The following is an 18,602-nucleotide window of genomic DNA, read 5'->3' on the forward strand; positions in this document are numbered from 1 at the left end:
TCCAAGCTAATGCCTGATTGTTGCTATGGGTGGCATCATGCACACGCTATCCCCAATAATAGCTTTAACTCTGCATTTGCCATGTTCTCACAAGGATAAGAGTTAACGAGATGCTTATAAAGAATGTAAATTTTTAAATTACTTACACTAGTCTTCTGCTCTGCCTGTATGGATCACATTGCTTTGGTACACAGTGCAGTGATGGCAATCACATGCTTTGCAGCTACCTGCCACCAGTCATGCTGCTGTCTCATCCAAGTTCCCAGCTCACTGGTACTTACCAGCAGTTGACAGACAAGTTCTTTCTCACAACTCTAAGTCTTTAAGAGAATTGAAACTACTGTTACTTTAGCTGGAAAACTTTAAAATCTGTTCCAGGCACAGGTCTATAACTGTAAAAAGAAATATAAATGGATATATTTTACATGAATATATGGCACACTAATACAAAATTTGTTATTCCCTGAAGCCCAATTTAACATACCATTCCTAAATTACCATCTGTACAATTAATTGTCCTCTCCTCTTATGATCTGTCTTTTTGCTTTCTCACATCTCAAGAATTCAATTACTTCTAAAAATTCAAGTCTTTGTTTTTTTTTTAAAAATATGTCTGAAATCAAAAGCATTGGAGAAACTGAAAGATAACATAAATCTGAGATCTTTTTTTCTTTCCAGGCCTCTTCCCCACAGCTTTCAACAGTGACAGTCCAACCAAAGCCTCCAGAGACCTTCCAGTCTAAAGATCTGTTCTAGGACTTCACTTCCTTAACCTGACACTCATGTTTTCCTCCTAATTAGATCTATTTCAGCATTGCAGATTTGCCTGTACAGGGAAATAGAATATTCTCAGTTACATTCAGATCTACCAGTGGAATTGTTTTAGGTCATCAGAAAACGCAAATGGCACAGAATTCTCCTTTTTAAAAAATAACTACCAGAAAGACGTGCATTTTTCTATGCAACATCTGGCAAGGGGATAAAAGGAGTACACTATCAGAGCAAGAAAAAAATGCCTTCAAAATAGAAGGAAACAACAATCTATGCCAAAGAATTAATATCACCTGAAGGTCTCCTGTGAGTCCTCCTCTTCACAGCACAGAGGCTGCACCTCAGCAAGGGCAGGTGCAGGCTCTGCCCCCACCCCAGGCAGCAGAAAAGCTGCACCTGTGTGGACCCTAACCAGGCCCTATATAATCCTCTCTGGGCAGCCAGAGAGCAAGCTTGTGGTGTCAGTGAGAAGATGGGGCTGGTGATGAGGCATCAGTGCTTGAGCACCTCAGGGATGTGGTGAGTGGAGTGGAGTGGAGTGGAGTGGAGTGGAGTGGAGTCCTTCCCTTGCTATTCTCTCATTTGGTTTTGTTTTGCTTTCAGGTTGCTGCTCCTGTTTGGTTTTTTGCTGCCCTTAGCCCCTTGTACTGGTGGCTTGGAGGATTGGGACCTCCTAGGTAATGAGGCCTCTCTGAGCTGGTAGTGGTGTAGATGTAGGGTTTGGGTTTGCTTTGAGCTCTTTCCCTTTTTCCTTAGTGTGGAAGCAGGCTCTGAAGTGAGGCTGGCCAGGGTGCATGCCTCTGGGGGGGGTGATGATGGAGCTGATGGTGGTCTTCCCTCTGCAGAGACTGTGACCTGCCATAGGGATGGGATGGAAGTTGAGTTTTCTGGAGAGCTTGGCAACTACTCCTGGCATGTGTGTGTTGTTGGTATGTATTCCTGCTGCCCTGCCCTGGCCCTCTCTGCTGTAGCCTGAAAGTGGGTGCCTGCCTGCAGGGCCAATCTTTCATGTTCTCCCCAGATGTAAGTGGTGAGGAGGCTGTGACCTGTGACCACACTGTGGATTATGAAAGGCTGTTGCTCAGTGTCCTGTTTGTCAACTGCACTAGCTTGGAGGTAAAGGGGTTATTGTTCTGGGAAGCTGTTGTGATGGAGTGTGGGATTTTTTTTTTTTCCCCTGACCAGGAGTAGGTTTAATAGGGTTTCTAGTTCTAACTTTCTTCAAGAGTGGAAATACTTGTATTTCTGATAACTTAAGACTGCTCTATAAGAGCAGTTCGTACCAGAAGTAGAAAAAAATACCAGAATGCTTGTTCTTTCAGCTGTGAATTAAACCTCCTCAGACACACTACTACAAATGCTGTGTTTTCCTGTAAAGGAATCGAGCTATTTTAAATGATACCTTGTAGGGAGGTGGACCAGGTTCAAGACTTTCAAAGTGCCACTCTAAAAATATGTATATTGATAGTGATTAACAACATGTGTTATTAGCTGTTGAGAGAGTAATAAGTAGGATGCCAACCCAAATTGCTCTCAAAACCAGGGGCTTTAGTGGTATCTGTTTCTTCTAGACATTTGAAATACCAGAAGACTCTTGGTTTTGGCATTTATTAACTTGTTTCTTGAACAGCTGACTCTGGCGCTACAACCTGCTAGTCCTTGGAGTCGCCTTCTTGATTCCTGCAGTTTGTCAGTACCTTCTGTTCTTCAATTTAACCTTGTGATCCCATGCCTTCCAAGACAACTCATCCTTTTCCATAGGGCTTTTAAAATAAAAATTCATGTTGTCCTTGCATGGTACGAACACCTAGTTACAGAGACGGTTTTAGTCTCAAAAGCTTTTGGTTGACTTCATGCTGCAGTGAGTACTACTGCTTCTTTCTAATTAATGTCTCTTGTCTGTAGAATGGTCAGCACCAGCTCAGACTGAGGCTGATGGTGAATGACACGATGGGAGAGGAGAAGAATGTAACATACAGTACTCACTGCAATAGTGTTGATGCAGATGAAATCATTACTCCTTTCTTTGCTGGTGCAACAAACTGTACGAAAGACTTCATGGCAGTAAGTGTGGGAATTGAAGTGCTCTAGATCCTTCTTAGAGGCTTGCAATGCAGGATGGCTGTCTCTTGGAACTGTGTTGTTGGGATGTAGGGAAAGCTCCAGCCAATTTCAGGGAGGTCTGGCTGCATGTTTGTTTTGGCATGATCATTAGGTCTTTGAAGAGCTAGTCTGCAAATGGTCATTAATGATGCACGTAGTCTGGCTCCAGCCCTCTTGCAAGGGGAACTGGGATGATGGTGCCAGCTGTCTGCTTTGGAAAACTATAATAGAGATTTTTCTTATATTTGTAGGGTTGTGAGCACTGTCTGTTCCTGTGGTCTAACCCTTGTGCTGTGTTTCAGGTTACTTTTCCAAGACTCATTCCAAGTTTCAGTGATGAGCATATGGTATGTGCCTTCTGTCTTGCAAAGGGAGGGTGGGGGGGGTGCCTGAGTTTGGGATCTAAATTGAGCCTGATGTCTCCGAGCTAGAGTAGGTACCTCTGGGGTACTTGTATCTTGCTGGGAAGCCTAAATCTATGCTATCAATATAAGAAACTGGAATGTAAAACCTGTGAGGTGGCAGCCCTGCAGGGTGAAGAACTGTGTGATGTCTTGCTGCTTCTGTGTGGTTGTGTCTTCCCTTCCTAAGCAAGGACCTCCTGCTTTGTAGGTTCCAGCCACTCCAATGACCTGGACTCTGACAATTGATGATGGAACCAGAATACACCAGCTGAGCCTTGGGCAAGCCATGCAGCAAGGCTATAACTTTCTAGCTGATGGCCACAACCTGACCCTTCAGGCAGCCTTTACTGCCACTGGAGTGGTCTCCTACCAGGTAGGTGAACAAAGAGCTGGCACTGAGGAGACAGTGCTGCTTTAACAGAGGCTGGATATCTCCCTCCTGCAGACCTGTAGAAAGCACTTGCAGGTCGTGGCCAGAGCTGAGGTCAAGCTGATGCAGTGCTGTGCCTAGCTGGTGTGTGTAAAGCTGTTTGACCTGGTATAGCTGCCACTGGACTTCCCAGCACTGTAAAATGGGAAGCATAGTGTGTACCTCAGACAGCAGCATAGCTGATTCTGCTTATGTAGATGAGCATTCTAGCTATAGCCTGTCCTGTGAACCTTTAACTGTCAGTCTTGTGAGCAGATAATTTTTGGAAGTGTGAGACGGGAGGAAACTGCTGTTGCAAATATGAATAGCAGCAGTCCTGAACCAAATGTTCTATATGGCCTTGCAGGGTTGATCTTATGATGGATCATGAGCTGAGCAGTCTCTAATAGAGCTTTATCTTCTTTGTCAGCACAATGATAAGGTGCTCTACACTTTGGCATTCAAGCTCACATATGGCCCTCCTGAACGTAGACTGGCTGTGGAGTCAAGAATGCTTTGTGCACCAGGTAATGAATGGGGAAATTCAGAACCTTGCCTGCCCTGAGGAAATGGGTGTGACATTTAACAAATATTGTTGTAGGTCCAGCAATCTGTAATGCAACACACATGACTGTTGCCATCCCAGCCTTCCCAGGGACTCTTGTGGCTGTGGGTGTAGAGGATAAGACCATCCCCACGGACCAGCTTCAGGAAGATGGGATTGCTCTAGACACAGAGAGTGGTGTCAAGCTGCATATTAGCAGGGGAGTCCTGAAATCCAGGGTAAGTTCTGATTCTTAAGTTAAAGGAGATGGTATGACCACAATTCCTTGGTGCTTACTGAGAACCAGAGCATGGTAGCTTTGACCTTGACTAAGCGCCTGTGGCTGGCTGAGGGCAGCTGTGGCTAAGATGAATGCAGACTGACTTTATAATAGGTAGGCACCACCCAGAGGTAATCTGGGTTTCATGAAGTCTCTTGATATAAATGGCTGGAGGTGAAAATATTCCTCTTGGAGTAGGTTGGTATTGCACATGCCTGAAGCAATGCGGTTTAACACACTACCTGAGTTCGAAGAGCACCATGGCCTCAAGGCAAGTGAACCAGCTCTAACACATATGTGTGTTAAAATGAGCTCTTGTAGTTACACTCCAGGAGAGTAATTCTTGTCTTTCAGCTACATGGGAAGAGCTGTTCAGGACTTCAGTCCTACATGTCCTCTTTGAAACTGGTTTTTTACTTCCATGGGGAGCCTCTGACAATGGTGATGCATCCAGAGTGCCCTTGTGACCAGCACACACCCATAGGTAAGTGAATTCTGCACTGGGTTTAGCCCATGTGCTGCTCAGATGGTAAGCCTTCATCATGGCTTGTTGTTGAGCTAGTCCTTCACAGGAAAGTGTATCTCTAGCCAGAACAGCTCTTGGCAGACTGAGCTGTTCCTGACTGGCATGACTATGTGAACCTCTGTTGCAGCTGCTGTGTGCACCCAAGATGGGTACATGGATTTCGAAATCCTTGCTGACAGTACTACACCACTGCTAGACTTGGATACACTTAGGCTCAGAGATCCTGCATGCCGGCCAGCCTTCAAGTCGTCTTTAAATGACAGGGTTTGGTTTCATGTCCCTCTGAACGGATGTGGGACCAGGTATTGGGTAAGTGTGTAGCCAGGATTGATGGGGAGGGCTTCATGCATTGGGAATGCCCTCACTAATGCTGTAATTTCTCTGCAGTTTGATGGAGAGAAGATTGTTTATGAGAATGAGGTGAGGGCACTGTGGGAAGACCTTCCACTGCGCAGGATCTCAAGGGACAGTGAACTCAGGTGTGTCTGACAATCTCTTTGGGTAATACTTAGTCCTGGATAGCCTATATATTGAATATAAGACTTACCTGATCCTTCCTTGTTACAGGTTAACAGTCCTGTGTTCCTTCAGCAATGGTGATGCCTCCCTCACTCTAAAGGTAGACAACCTCCCTCCTCTGGCTTCTTCAATGAACCAAGGTCCCCTCTCCTTAGTTCTTCTAAGCTACCCAGGTAAAGCTGACTCCAGGCTCAGGTGTCTGGGAAGGAACTGGAGCTTATTGGGGGAGGATGTATAAGTGAACTGTCCTGGTGCATGGGCTTCCTTTTCTTCCACCCATGCTCCTTGATGCCTTAAATCTGAGTCTAGGACAAACTGCAGCTGGTGGACCAGCTGTTGTTGAATAGCTCCAGAGTTTCCTCAGGACTTGTCACACTGACCTGTCTAACAAGGCTTTGGTTTTTGCAGAGGACTCATACAGGCAGCCATACCATGATGATCAGTACCCAATAGTAAGGTACCTACGGCAGCCCATCTTCCTGGAAGTTCAAGTCCTGAACCGCAATGATCCCAACCTCCATCTGGTATTGGATGACTGTTGGGCAACAGCTTCACAAGATCCAAGCTCACTTCCCCAGTGGAATATTGTTGTTGATGGGTGAGTGCCCTGACAGAGAAATGGAAGCACTTTTGGCAGTGGGTGGGAGGATTCAAGTATTAGGGCTTCATTTGTGGTGCTCTTGTAGGTACTGCCCCTGTATGTTGGAACTTGTAGGAAGATGACAGCACCTCTGCCTTGAACTTTAGCCTGCTGCTTTAAAAAAAAAAAAAAAAAACCTCTTTCCTGTAGTTCTGACTTGCTGCTTACCTACTGGCAGGTGTGAGTATGACCTGGACAGCTACAGGACGGTGTTTCATCCTGTGGGGCATGGTGTCAGCTATGCTAACTATCGCCAGAGACTGGAAGTGAAGACTTTTGCGTTTGTTTCTGACACAGCCCTCCCTGGCCTAGTAGGTGACAGTCTCCTTCTACTTAGAGCAGTAAGTAGGAGCAGTTATTGTGCCAAAATGAGTAGACTTCTCATTCTCTGTCCTAGGTATACTTCCACTGCAGTGTTCTGATCTGTGACCGTTTTCAACCAGATTCCCCTTTGTGTATGAAAAGATGCCCTAAGCCATCTAGAAGCAAGAGAGGTAATATCTAAGCAGATGTTGGGTTGTACTGATCCAAGATAACCCACTGTGCTATGGGGTTCACCTGTACTATGTTACTTTGTAGAGAGTGGGATGCCAGGTGTGAACTCTGCAGTGGTGAGCTTGCGGGGTCCTGTTCTCTTTGTGCCAGAAGGATGGTCTGCAACTCAAGGTACTAAGCCAGCATGGTGCTAATGCATGTTGCTTAGGTTTAGTGAAGATCTGTATCCATAAATTATCTTTCCACTTGCTTTGCAGGGAGTACTTCCTTGAGCAAGGAGGCATGGGCTGGCATTACACTGACTGCTGTTGGTATTCTCTCTCTGGTGGCCACAGTGCTACTATTTTTGGCTTTTCTTAAATGCCTGAAGAGAAGAGCATCTATGGTGAATGTGGTATGTTAATGTATTTTTACAAATAAATGTGGAGTAGAAATGTGTCTGCAAAAGTCTTCTCAGTGAGTTTTGGAGTTGTTCCTTGAATGCTGTACAGCAACTAGACTGGACAAAGATAGATGTCTTACTGAGCTGTGGCACTACTCTGTGTTTTGTCAGAGTGCTCTAGCTGAAACTAGGACTGAAACTTTTTAAAAGCTCAAGCTTCTTGGGTAAGACATGATGTAAAAGCACCACTGAGGTGGTTAGAATTCAGCTGATAGAGATGAGGAACATGCTGTGTACAGCTTTAGGTATGCTGTTTCCAACAATAGCAAAACCCTTAGAAGCAGTGATTAATTTTTTTACTTGGCTTCATGCCTCACTGCTACAGGCAGGGAGGACTAAATGTGATGGAATAAACTGTCCTAGAATAATTTAACTTTTACATAATTATATTTTGGGGACTAGAAAGTGACCATGTAAAAACATTCTGCTAATGTACTTGTTTTGTGACTTCAAATTGGTTTTAGTGCTCTAGGTCTGTATTCCTGAGGAGCTGAAGACTGCAATATAACTTAAGTTCACTGGCTGATTTTTTTTTTTTTTTTTTTTTTAACTACACTTGTCAAAGATCACAAGCTTCTTGAGGTCAAATGAAGCTCAGCAGTGGTACATTAAACCCCTGGCTGTTTGGCTGTGATCTGGGGCTGCCCTTCTGTACCTCTGGATTAAAATCCCTCTTCCCCTGTGCTCTGGCATCAGTGTGCTGCTACTGAGCACAGCTAGCCTTCTTACTGGCAGTGCTTCCCTTTCATTAAACTGCTGTGACTGCATCCCAGTCACCCCTTAGGCAGCCAACAGCCCCTGTCTGGTCTGGGGCATGGGTGCCTAAAGGAGATGGACCTGTAAGTAGTGATAGCCTGGTCTAGTCCTCTCATACTGATCATTAGCTTTAGGACTTCTAATGATCTTGCTAACCAGCAGGTGCTTGGCATCTGGGTGTCTCTAATTGTGTAATAAGCCTTGTGAAAGAAATTATCTCATGCTGCAGATGTGCTAGCTGCTTGCTACCTTACCTTTTGCAGTTAGCAGTAGTTTCTGTTGTTTGGCAATCTTTACCTTTGCAGGTCTGGTCCTCATTTTCAGATACATTGCTGTTAGTAACGTATTTTAGGTGGGTTTTTATGCCTTATCTGCTTGTTCTATTCCCTGTAGACTGATTAGTGGTTTATTTTGGACATTCTAGCAGTTCATAACAAAACCAAGAACAATTATCTGAAGCAGAAAAATCTTACTCTCATCAGATCAGTTTGTGTTCTGCTGTCACTTAGTTTAAATTAGGTATCTGTATTGTAACTGTCTGGGTAACAAAGTTTTCTCACCTGCCCCACTTAAAGGGAGCAAGAAAAGTCCCTGTTACCACTTGGCTCTATCTGTGTGTGAGCCAGCATGGGCAGGATGCAGGAACAACCACAAACGAAATATGAGTAAATTTGTTCTTGCTACCTTGTGACCTGGGGAATCACTGCAGCAACACCTGGGCAGTCATGCAGGCACTGCAGAGCTTGGTCCTTACTAGCCAGAAGGAAGAAAAAGAAAAGATCTCAAGCCTGCTACTTTCCCTTGTTGTGTATCTGAGACTTTCACAGGCATAGTTTTGCACTGTGCTCTGATGCTTTTCCCAGCAGGGCAGGAATCTCAAGGCTGTTTGATAAGGTGCCTCTGAGTTTCTCACAGGCCTTTAATGTCTAAACACAGACATTTAACCTGTCAAGCACACAAAGCTAAATTAGTATAATATATGTGGTTTTTGACAGCTCAGGTGTAAGTCACTTAAGTGTTTAAAATTTTCCTTGCTAATTTGCCATTGTATTCCCATGATTTGTAAAACTCAAAGCTTCCCTCCAGAGAGAATCAATGCAATTACTAGTGTTAAGGAAACAGGTGCAGAGTGAGCCTGTTCATGATTACTGATAAGCAAACACGTGCATTTTAGGCTCAGAGTTTGAAGGTTAAAACTCAGGCTTCTTGTGTCTTTACCTAATACTTTTCTGTTCTGCCAGATTATACTGTACTGCAGTAGTGGTCAGCCAGGGAGAATGGGATGATTTGAAAAACAGTGGTTTAAAACTAAAGGCCTGAGAGGCTCATGAATAGCTTTATTGCTCGTTACTAACAAATTATTTCTGGTTATACTACTCCTAGCATCTCTGTTATCTTATATGATAAATACTTCAGGCCTATTATGGGTTGTAGAAAAGTAGTATTTCTTTACTTACTGAATCCATTTCAGGTTGGTTTGCCTTTGCTTTGTCTTGTGGCTTTCCCTGACCTATTAGGGTAGAGAGTATTGAGTGTCTGTGCTCTTACTCTGTTAATTATTTATGTCCATCATGTGTTTCTTCTCCTGCATCTACTTATGCATCTGAATAACTGCTAGTCCTCTTAATATCTCCTCGTTGAAGAATTGTCTTTAATGGTGATTATAATACTGAATTTTCTAAGTGTCTGCTCTGAAACCTCCTGTTGCTCTATTGCATTCCTGTTGGACTTTGTAGCCCATTTCACTTTTGAAATGTTTATCAAATGTTTTGGTTCACAGTTGTGATTCCATTCAATATTTTAAAAATCCATGTGCCAACATTTGCAGTATGTGCAGCTCTTCCAGATGTTTTTGTAAATGAGCTCTGCTGCAGCTGGAGATTAAGACTTGGCTTTAAGTTGGTTAGCAACACACAGATTTTGTTTTAAAATTTTACTGTAAAAATTTTTCTCAAAACATTACTGTTAAAAGTCTCTTCTCCTTACCATATGATTCAGATAACTACAAAAGGTCTTTGGAGGAGTATTTATAGTGAAGCTTGAGACTACCTTTTCTGAACACTGAAAGCTAGAATGATATTGGGATAAATGTACAGTGGAACAGACTCTTCCTGCTGCCAGAGCTGATGTTCTGGTGGTCAGAAGTTTCATGGCCATTTAATTAGAGCATCAGGAGTATGTAATTTTGGGGTCTTCGAAAACTAAGGGAGGAAGAGGATGCTTTTGAAAGGAGAAGTGTTGTAACAGATAAAGCTAACATGTCTGTAATACTTACACTAAAGCTAAATGGTTATATTGGTTCTCGGGAAGGAAACTATTTGTTGTTTTTGCTCGCCTGCTTAAGAGGCACTTAAATTATCAAGAGGAAGCAATAAACAATTTGTTAGCTTTGTAATAAGTTTTCTTTACATGTAAGTCTTTCAAATCTGTACAAAAATTGGAAAACTGTTCCAATTTATTAGTGTCCCAGAAGAAGCTATAGAAAGATTTCCCATTGGTGTTGTTTACCTTTTGGTGTTATTTGCACTATTAATATTCTTTCCTATCAATAAGGCAAACTCTGGGTTGGATATGTTGCCCTTCTCTAATGTTTTCCAAATTCAAGTAAGATTGGAGGGAATTACCATGTAACCATATAAATTAAATACCATAAGGTTGCTGGCAGCCAGACAGGGTTTAACAGTATGCTTAGCCTGCAGGCAGAGAGAATGGAGGATGCTAGTGCTGCCTCTGCATTAATGTTACTGCATTTGAAGTCTGGTTGTTCCACACTAACTTCTGTTTGACCTGTGGCTTCCTTGTTCTGCTGGGTTACAACAACTGATTTCTGTTCCTCTAGGAATGATAGCTGGGACAGCTCTGTTAAACTGAACATTAACTTGCTACAGCATTTCCTACCCCTGATGTCATCAGTACTAAAGTTTCTGTGCTTAGTGCCCTCACTTGTATGGTATAGTTTCCTTTGTTTTTGTTTTATACTAAAATACTAATTTTCAGAGGAAACAGCTTCTGTGGCCATAGGTGAAGAACGTGGCTTGTATTAGCAATTTTTCTTTTGCACTATACCAAATAGTGACAGAGTTCTAAAGTGCTGGGATTAGTGAGGTTCAGCTGTACTTCCCTTTCAAATGCATAGATGTTTGGAATTGCATCCGAAGCAAATACATTAGAAACCCTCCATCCTAGAACTGGTAGCAGAGCAAAAGCACTGAGTCACTAAAGACTCTGCATGCTTCAGGAACACAAATGTCTTGGATCTCTAGTTTTACTGTCTCCTAAATTAAGCTTAAGACTTTTCATGTAACTTGATGTGAAAGATGGTTGCACTCAGAACTTCAGCAGAGCAGAAAATACACTCACTTTTTAACAAACACTCATTACTGTAATTTTTTAAATGTCACTGGAGTTGTTCATACAGCTTTCAGTATAGACAAGGAGAGCAGTATCTGTATATGTAACAGTCCATTTGAAGTGAGGCAGTTTGTCATGCAATTATGCTTTTTATTTTGTATTCTGTACACATGGCCTTACACAGCCAAGGAAATGAGGTGTAAAAATACAATTGCATGTGACCAGAATGAAAAGGGATGGAAGTACTCTGCACTATAAGCGTAACAACCTTAGGTTAAACATTGTTGGCAGTGTTGTGGAAACTGATCATATCAAGTCTAACTCCATGTTCTCTAAGCATGCAGGGCTTCAGGTCAAGTCACTGGACAGACTCTGCTAATGCTAATTGTCAAGCATGACATGCATAAGTAACACAGAGCTGGGGGCTCATCTGCAACAGCCCTTACTTCACTTAAAAATAGCTCATTAATAATGCTTATTAATGTGAAATATTTCAGGGTACACTTTCTAAATATTAATGTAAATTCCACACAAGGAGAGCATGTATTGAATACAATCATTAAGGGAAGGCTTTATGCTGTTGCTAATCACAGTTATAATGTCAACAGAAGTACAGTGAAACTATGGGTTTCACATTGGAGCCATTTAAGTCACTAAGTAGCAGCTTGATAGGTGTTAGGGTTGAAATGGTTTGCTAGGCAATAACTTAAGTAATCACCTATACTTAAGTCCTATTGACTTAGCATTTAGATGGAACATGAAGTATATCTGCAAAAGCTAGAGAAGTGGTGCTTGATGAAGAGTGTTTATGTATCTGATAGCACATTGTATGGGCTTTTAGCCCTTCTGAGCCAAACAAGGCTGATATTATTAATATTTCTTCTCTCCATCTTTCTCCTTGTTCCTAAGCATGAGAGAAGATTGGTGCAAGTTCAGGCACGAGAGCATTTACTTGTTTCTCATTGCTGAGTAGACTTTGAACTTCTACTCCAGCATGCTTAGAACTTACTAAACATTACACTGTCTGTCACATGAATACTCTGTAAAAGAGAAATGCTAGCCAACATCCTCAAATTAAGATATTTCTTATACAGCTTGCATACATGAATCTGAAGTTTTGCACTGGTGAGTGTGTTTAAAATGCCTCACTTTTAAGGGCATAGGTAAGAGCTTTACTTTTGCTCTTGGACTTCTATCTTTTGTACTATTCTTACTAGCTGGGGGAGGTGGGACAAAGACATTGCACACAGTGACAGCCATCTGGGTCAAAGGGAAGGTGGTTGTTGTCTGATTCCTGTCCCTGGCTAATAGTGTCTGCTTAGGGGAAGACTATCAGACATGGCATATGAGGGCAGATCTGTCCTTGGTCTCTGGGAGGATTAACACTACAGTTCTCCCAGGGTGGTTCAGTTGTGCTCTATTTCTGGACATTGTAGGGGAAATTTGAATGAAGACTCATGTTTCTTATTTAAATTGGAGAAAACATAGTGTGTTTTCCCCTACTTTGTAAACAATTTACCTTGGAGCCCAGCCACGTGCATTCCTTCTCTCTTCCTGTATGAGTGCTGGGGTTTCTCAGTTGCCTGTGGAAGTGTGTTAAGTGTGGATTTTTTTTAAGCTCACTTAACAAATATAAAGTATTCCTTTACTGCCTTCAGGCCTGATGTCCTTCTGTGACACAGGGGAGGGCAAAGTGTGAATGATGGTGGAGCAAGAGGAGTCTTAGGAAAAGAGTCAGTGGACCTGCTGCAACTGGAGCCAGCCATGTGGGCTCTGCAACTTGAGTTCAAGCAGCTGCTTCAGAAACTCTCACAAGTCTGTTGCTCCAAAGCTCCCCAGGATGTAGGAATGATGGCTGCAGGGGTGGCTGTCCCTTGAGGCATGGTTATGTCTCAAGTAGGGGCCAGGGAACTAGATCCCTGGGGTTGGGAAGGCTGAGGACCCAGTGGGAATGGTGCTAATGTTCTGTATGAAGCCAATAGAGTGGCTGAGAAAACAGGGCCTTGGCCTCATGTCCCCAGCTTCCCTTGCTAAGTGCTAAGCACTTAGCTTTGCAGCAGTATTTAATAATAAATTAAAAAAAAAACCACAAACACAAAAACAAAACAAACAAACAAAAACAAAACAACAACAACAACAAAAAAACCAAACAAAAAAAACCCAACCCTCACCACAAGAAAACTAAACAAGCCCCAAACAACCTCCACACTCATTTGAGTGATGGCCTTACGGTCTCTGGTAAAAACACCTGGTCTATGCTAATCTAGTTTTATTTCTCCATCATATCCCTATGATAGAACCATGGTACTGTGGACTGAAAGCAGTTCTCATTAAAAGGACATGGTGAGATTTGAAGTGATAGTGATGGATAAATGTGGAAAGGTCAGGGCAGCAGGAGTGAAACTGCTCTGTATTTGCTTGCTGGTAACTGAGAATTCACAGCTTTAGCTCCTGCTAAGTGCTGATGACAGAATGAATTACATAATGAAAAATAAATTTAAAATGCAGAAGAAAATTGTTCATGCAGGGCCAGATGCTGAGCTGAAATAAATTCACTTGCTTCAGTGTCTGCTGAGCTTATCGAACAGTGCCAGTTCCCTTCTGCAAAAGATGAGGGGAAGTATAAATGAAATTCAGGGGAAAGGATTGGATCTCTTCAGTTGTATATCCACATATGAGTTGTGGTCTAAAGCTTTTGAGTGTTGTCATCTGAGGCAGGTTGTAAGGGTTTTATTGCTCTGTCTTTGGAAGTACCTCCTGAAAAGCTATTGGAGACAGCCTTGCCTCAGGGATTGTTGGCTATGTGGTTTTTATAACTGCCTGCTGAATTAACATGCCATTAAAATAAATGGCTCCTGGAAACCTAAAGAGGTGAAGATAAAGATCCCCCCACATTACAGAGTGCATGTAAATATTTGTAAGTATGTTTTTTTCATTTGCAGTGTTGATGTCTGGTTACTTTATAGGAGCAGGAATAAATCAAGCTAGTGATGAAGTTTTTAAATTTTAATTTATTAAAATTGAAGTAGGTTGTGTGTTCTAGCAACTGAGCATTCTTGGTAAAGAATTTGGTCTGGCCATTATGAGCTCTTGAAATATAAACCCACTTTTTTAAGCAGCTTTAATTTGATCTACCATAAAGAGGCAAATGTTCCTTTAAAACAGATGTGCGTAGAACCTTTGCCTGTTTTTCTGGATGTAGGTGCCTACTATTAGTAGAATAATAGTGTTTTAAAACTAAAGCCCAGTGATTTTGGTTGCTATGTGCAGCAGAGAGGTTTGATTGTCAGAGAATGGATGTCAAATCCTTTCAAAATTGCTCAAGATGGGCACATGGAAACTGAGCCACATGCAATCAAGTTAAAACCTGAGTGATATGCTTCAGGATGCATATTTACTCAAGGCTTGCTGCTAGCTGAGGAAATAGCACAATGATATGCCTGTGTACATGATACACTACCAATGGTAAGAAATTATTCTATTTTCCTTTTTTTTTTTAATGTAGATAGGATCTAATAATTACTTTCCACTGCAAAGCAATGTGGTGACTTAGTGACAGCTACTGTTTAACTTGGGTTTCTGCTCTGTTAACAAGATGGTACAGGCCTGTCTCAAAGTGATTTGGAATAAATCAATCTGATTACTTTTAATATAAATGTATTTGGGAATGTTAACTGCACTCTTGATAATTGCTGATTCTGGAAAATGGGCAGGTTTTTTGGATGTAAAATGACAGAAAATGGTTGATGTCTCACCCACTGTTTAATATATTAGCTCCATAACTTGTTTAGTATGAGATGAAAACATGATTGTCCTAATGAAAACCTTTGTAAAGTGTGTTATGATCCTGAGTTGTGTTTCAGGAAAAAAGGGATCCGGAACAGTCCAAATTCCTTTCCTCCTTACTGAGCTTAAAGCAAGAAATAAAACTGGAAGTCCCGACATTTCAAACGGTAGCACCGTCTCAGCCCTCAGCCGACGGTTGCTGTTGGTCTGGGGTTTCCCACCAAAATATTTTTAGTATGTGGTGTAATCTAATAAAAGTTTTAAAAGCTTTTCATTTCCTGGGGAGAATATAATTCATTGCTGTCAGAGAAGATGTAAATAGGACAACACAATGTCAAACAGAGCTTCTGTCCAAATGCTGCCATGACTTTGTCTTCAGGCCAAGATCCATCCCATAGGCGATGGGGTGCATGGTGCTCACCTGCCTGCCTGTGGGTTTTATCAGGAGAGAAGAGTGGCTGGCTTGTGGGCACATACCCAAGTTACTGTGGCTCTTGCTACCTGCCAGAGATGGACACCAAATGCAGCAGGGGCTGCCCTGACTCAATTGCATCCTCCTGAATGCTTTTTCTCCCATTTGGGGAAGCCTGCCCTGCAGCTGCTGGCCTTACAGGGACCCCAAGTCACCTCCGGAAGTTTTGACCCAGCAAGATGTAGATGAAGGGATTCAGACAACTGTTGGCATAACCCAGGCTGATAGCCACATTGTAAGCATAGTAGAAAGGCAGGGTGGGGCGAGTCATGGCGAGCTGGGCCAGTTGCAGGATGTAGAATGGTGCCCAGCAAATGAAGAAGGCCATGCAAATAGCAATTGCTGTATGGGTCAGTCTCTCGGTTCGAGCCCTGGTACATCTTTGGCTCATTAGTGCTTCTGAGGACCTGGCCATCTTGAGCAGGATCCTCCTGTAAGCCACCGTGATGAGGACAAAAGGGATGGCAAAGACCAGGAAGAACTGGTAGAGAGTGTACCAATAAATGTCTTTCTGGGGGGCTGGCAGACGAATCCCACAGCCTAGCAGACCTCCGGGCAAAGGGATGAGCTGAGCATACATCCACACAGGTGTAATGCTGAGGAAGGAAAGGGCCCAGAGTATGCAGGTGACAAGGATTGCCACAGGGGGCTTCCTGAAGCGGGTGGAGGTGAAGGGGTAGACGGTGGCCAAGTAGCGGTCGATGGACATAGCAGTGAGGATGTAGGTGCTGGTGAACTGGCTGTTGGCATCCAGGGCAGTGATGATTGTGCACATTGTCTCCCCAAAGTGCCAGGCTCTGTTCCCCAGCAGCTGGTGGATGAGGAAGGGCATGCCCAGGAGGAAGAGCAGGTCCACCATGGAGAGGCTGATGATGAAGATATCTGGGACACTACTGCTAGAGCCAGATTTCTTTAAGACTGTACAGATAACCAGGCTGTTACCAATAATGCCCAACAGGCAGATAATGCCAAACAGGGTGGGCATGATGAAGCTGCCATAGCTCATCCTGCTGGGATCACCTGCAGAGACAAGTGTAGGCAGGAAAAAGTCAGCTGTGCCAGGACCACTGGTGAGGACATGCCATGTAGATATTCTAACAGACAATGAGTTCTCCAAATGCAAACAATAATGTATTTCTTAGGTACATGTAAGATGAAGTACTCTGTGTGGGTGGTTGTGTCTAACTGTGCACAGGCACTTTCTCAGCAGTCTTCACAAATGTATACGTTAGAACATGTGTCTCTTATCACATGTGCACGCAACTACTCTTCCCTTCATACATATGAATACACATATTAACAATAGAATGAAAGAGTATCGGTGTGTATATCATTCCATATGTGTGCATTTAGACACTTTCAAATGCATACATATATAAACAATATGTTTCAATACATATTCATATCTGTGATGGGTGTTGCTTAACTGTAAGGGTAATATCTATATTCAGGCTTTCTTCAAAACCATTTCATGGAAGTGATTTGTTTTCTTCCTATTTCTTCTACCTATTATAATTTATATACTAATGTATATTTTCACTTACCAGGCAGAGAAAAGTTTTGAACAGCCTTAGAGCTGTTGGAGATGCAGCTGTTTGAGCTCTCAGTGTGATTTGTTTTAAAATCCATCCTTCAGGAAAAATTGGTCCCCATCAGCAGCTTGAAGATGTTAGTGTTTTACGTTGAAAGAATAAAGGTTGCCGATTCCTTGGAGATCTGTGGGGCTGCTTGGAAAGCCACTGCTCTAAGCACCAGCAGAGGCTGTTAATGCGGGTTAAAAAGCAGCTCCTCTGCTCCCTGCACCACCACCAGGCAAAAGTGATGCTAGAAAGTATTGAGGCAGTACCTGTCGCCAAGCTGGCAGCAGACTGATGGAAATACACTTGCAGGGAGAGCAGAATTTTGTTTTAGTGCAAAAGGCAGTGATCAGGATCCACTGACAGACTAAACAATGGACTTGGGCTCTGAAGAGGTAAATGGGGCCTGGAAGTAAATAAAATCCTCCGACTAAAATGATGCGTAGCCAGCACCGAGAGCACACCGCTTTTAGGGTCTAGCTGAGTATAAATTTCTCAATATAATTCTGAAAAGAACTATGTTAACCTAAAGTCAAGTTTGCAGCAAGATTTCAAGTATCAATTGAGGTTAATTTCTTTAGATTCTGACACAAGATCATCCTAAAAATGAAAAGGTACAAGCTGTGTGAGTAAGTATGCAGAAAGCTAGTATTTTCTGGCTGTACCTGCTAAGTTGCAGCACAGATGATGAACAGCATAATTATTTCCCTCCTGTGATGTGCTTTCTCCATTTCAATTCATTTTGAGGTCTTAAGCACAGTAACAGTTATATATGTTTCATTTTAGGCAGACTGATAGGAGAATAGGAGATAAACAAGGGATTTATTTTCAAGGTGTATTTGAAATGATAGCAGTTTGGCATGTAAAAAAGGCAAACCACTGGAAGTATTAAATAAATGAGGTGGTGGATTGTGTTATAAACAAGCCAAACTAATCTCTGCCTTATTTCCCTCATAACCAGTAGCCTGCTTTTAGCAGGCAGTAAATGCCTCCTAGATTGAAGGCATCACTGCCTAGAAAAAGTAAGATTTGGAAAGTAAGATTAGACTCAAACCGTACCCTGATAATGGGGGCCAGTAGTCTGGTGAAAGACAGTAAGGATTCTGTAATGACTAGAATGCTGTTTCAAGGCTCACTCTGTGCTAGTTGTAAGGATTTCTAGTGCTTAGAAATAGTTCTTATTTCAGTACCTCACAGCTCTTAAAAGCAGGCACCAGTCCATTTGCACAAGGGGTAACGTATTCCATTTACTAGCCAGTGCAAAACTTCTCCTTCACCTCCACGCCCCCAATATACTCCCTTGTTGGAGTCTCTTCATCTGCAAACACCAGTATCTGTCAGGTTTTTTGCAGTCCAATGTATTACCTACAGCTGTGATGTACATCCCTGTCCAGCACCACAGTTAAGAACAGCATTCTCTTTCCCACCCTGATCCTCACCAGCTGTAAACTGGCAGAGGTCTACGGTAATTGACAGCAGCTGCAGATTTGATCCTAAAGTGGATACCAGCAATGTAAAAAGCTGTGT

General features: G+C 42.6%; 2 protein-coding genes across 2 annotated transcripts; one reads left to right on the plus strand and one right to left on the minus strand.

Annotated features, from left to right (window-relative positions):
- The first annotated feature begins 1,243 nt into the window (after positions 1-1,243).
- ZP2 (zona pellucida glycoprotein 2) lies at positions 1,244-7,094 on the plus strand. The gene is made up of 18 exons (XM_032983786.1): positions 1,244-1,290; positions 1,375-1,448; positions 1,617-1,700; positions 1,793-1,887; positions 2,677-2,835; positions 3,177-3,221; positions 3,487-3,651; positions 4,118-4,214; positions 4,289-4,470; positions 4,866-4,995; positions 5,165-5,346; positions 5,425-5,516; positions 5,605-5,729; positions 5,965-6,154; positions 6,375-6,507; positions 6,594-6,690; positions 6,776-6,862; positions 6,949-7,094. Exons 1-18 carry the CDS (start codon positions 1,244-1,246, stop codon positions 7,092-7,094), a joined length of 2,130 nt encoding a protein of 709 aa, XP_032839677.1.
- An 8,555-nt stretch (positions 7,095-15,649) lies between these two features.
- Positions 15,650-16,504, minus strand: MCHR1 (melanin concentrating hormone receptor 1). Its single transcript, XM_009970711.3, has one exon. It carries the CDS (start codon positions 16,502-16,504, stop codon positions 15,650-15,652), a length of 855 nt encoding a protein of 284 aa, XP_009969013.3.
- Between the last annotated feature and the right edge of the window lie 2,098 nt (positions 16,505-18,602).

This window comes from Tyto alba, unplaced genomic scaffold, assembly GCF_018691265.1.
Source record: "Tyto alba isolate M040663 unplaced genomic scaffold, T.alba_DEE_v4.0 Super-Scaffold_28, whole genome shotgun sequence".
NCBI classification, from domain to species: Eukaryota; Metazoa; Chordata; class Aves; order Strigiformes; family Tytonidae; genus Tyto; species Tyto alba.

Excerpts from the sequence above, each read along its gene's own strand:
- ZP2 (XM_032983786.1), top strand. The coding sequence starts at position 1,244 with ATGGGGCTGGTGATGAGGCATCAGTGCTTGAGCACCTCAGGGATGTG. Across the intron at positions 5,517-5,604 it reads TCAAGGGACAGTGAACTCAG|GTTAACAGTCCTGTGTTCCT; the intron begins GTGTGTCTGACA and ends TCCTTGTTACAG. Across the intron at positions 5,730-5,964 it reads AGTTCTTCTAAGCTACCCAG|AGGACTCATACAGGCAGCCA; the intron begins GTAAAGCTGACT and ends TGGTTTTTGCAG.
- MCHR1 (XM_009970711.3), bottom strand. The coding sequence starts at position 16,504 with ATGAGCTATGGCAGCTTCATCATGCCCACCCTGTTTGGCATTATCTGC.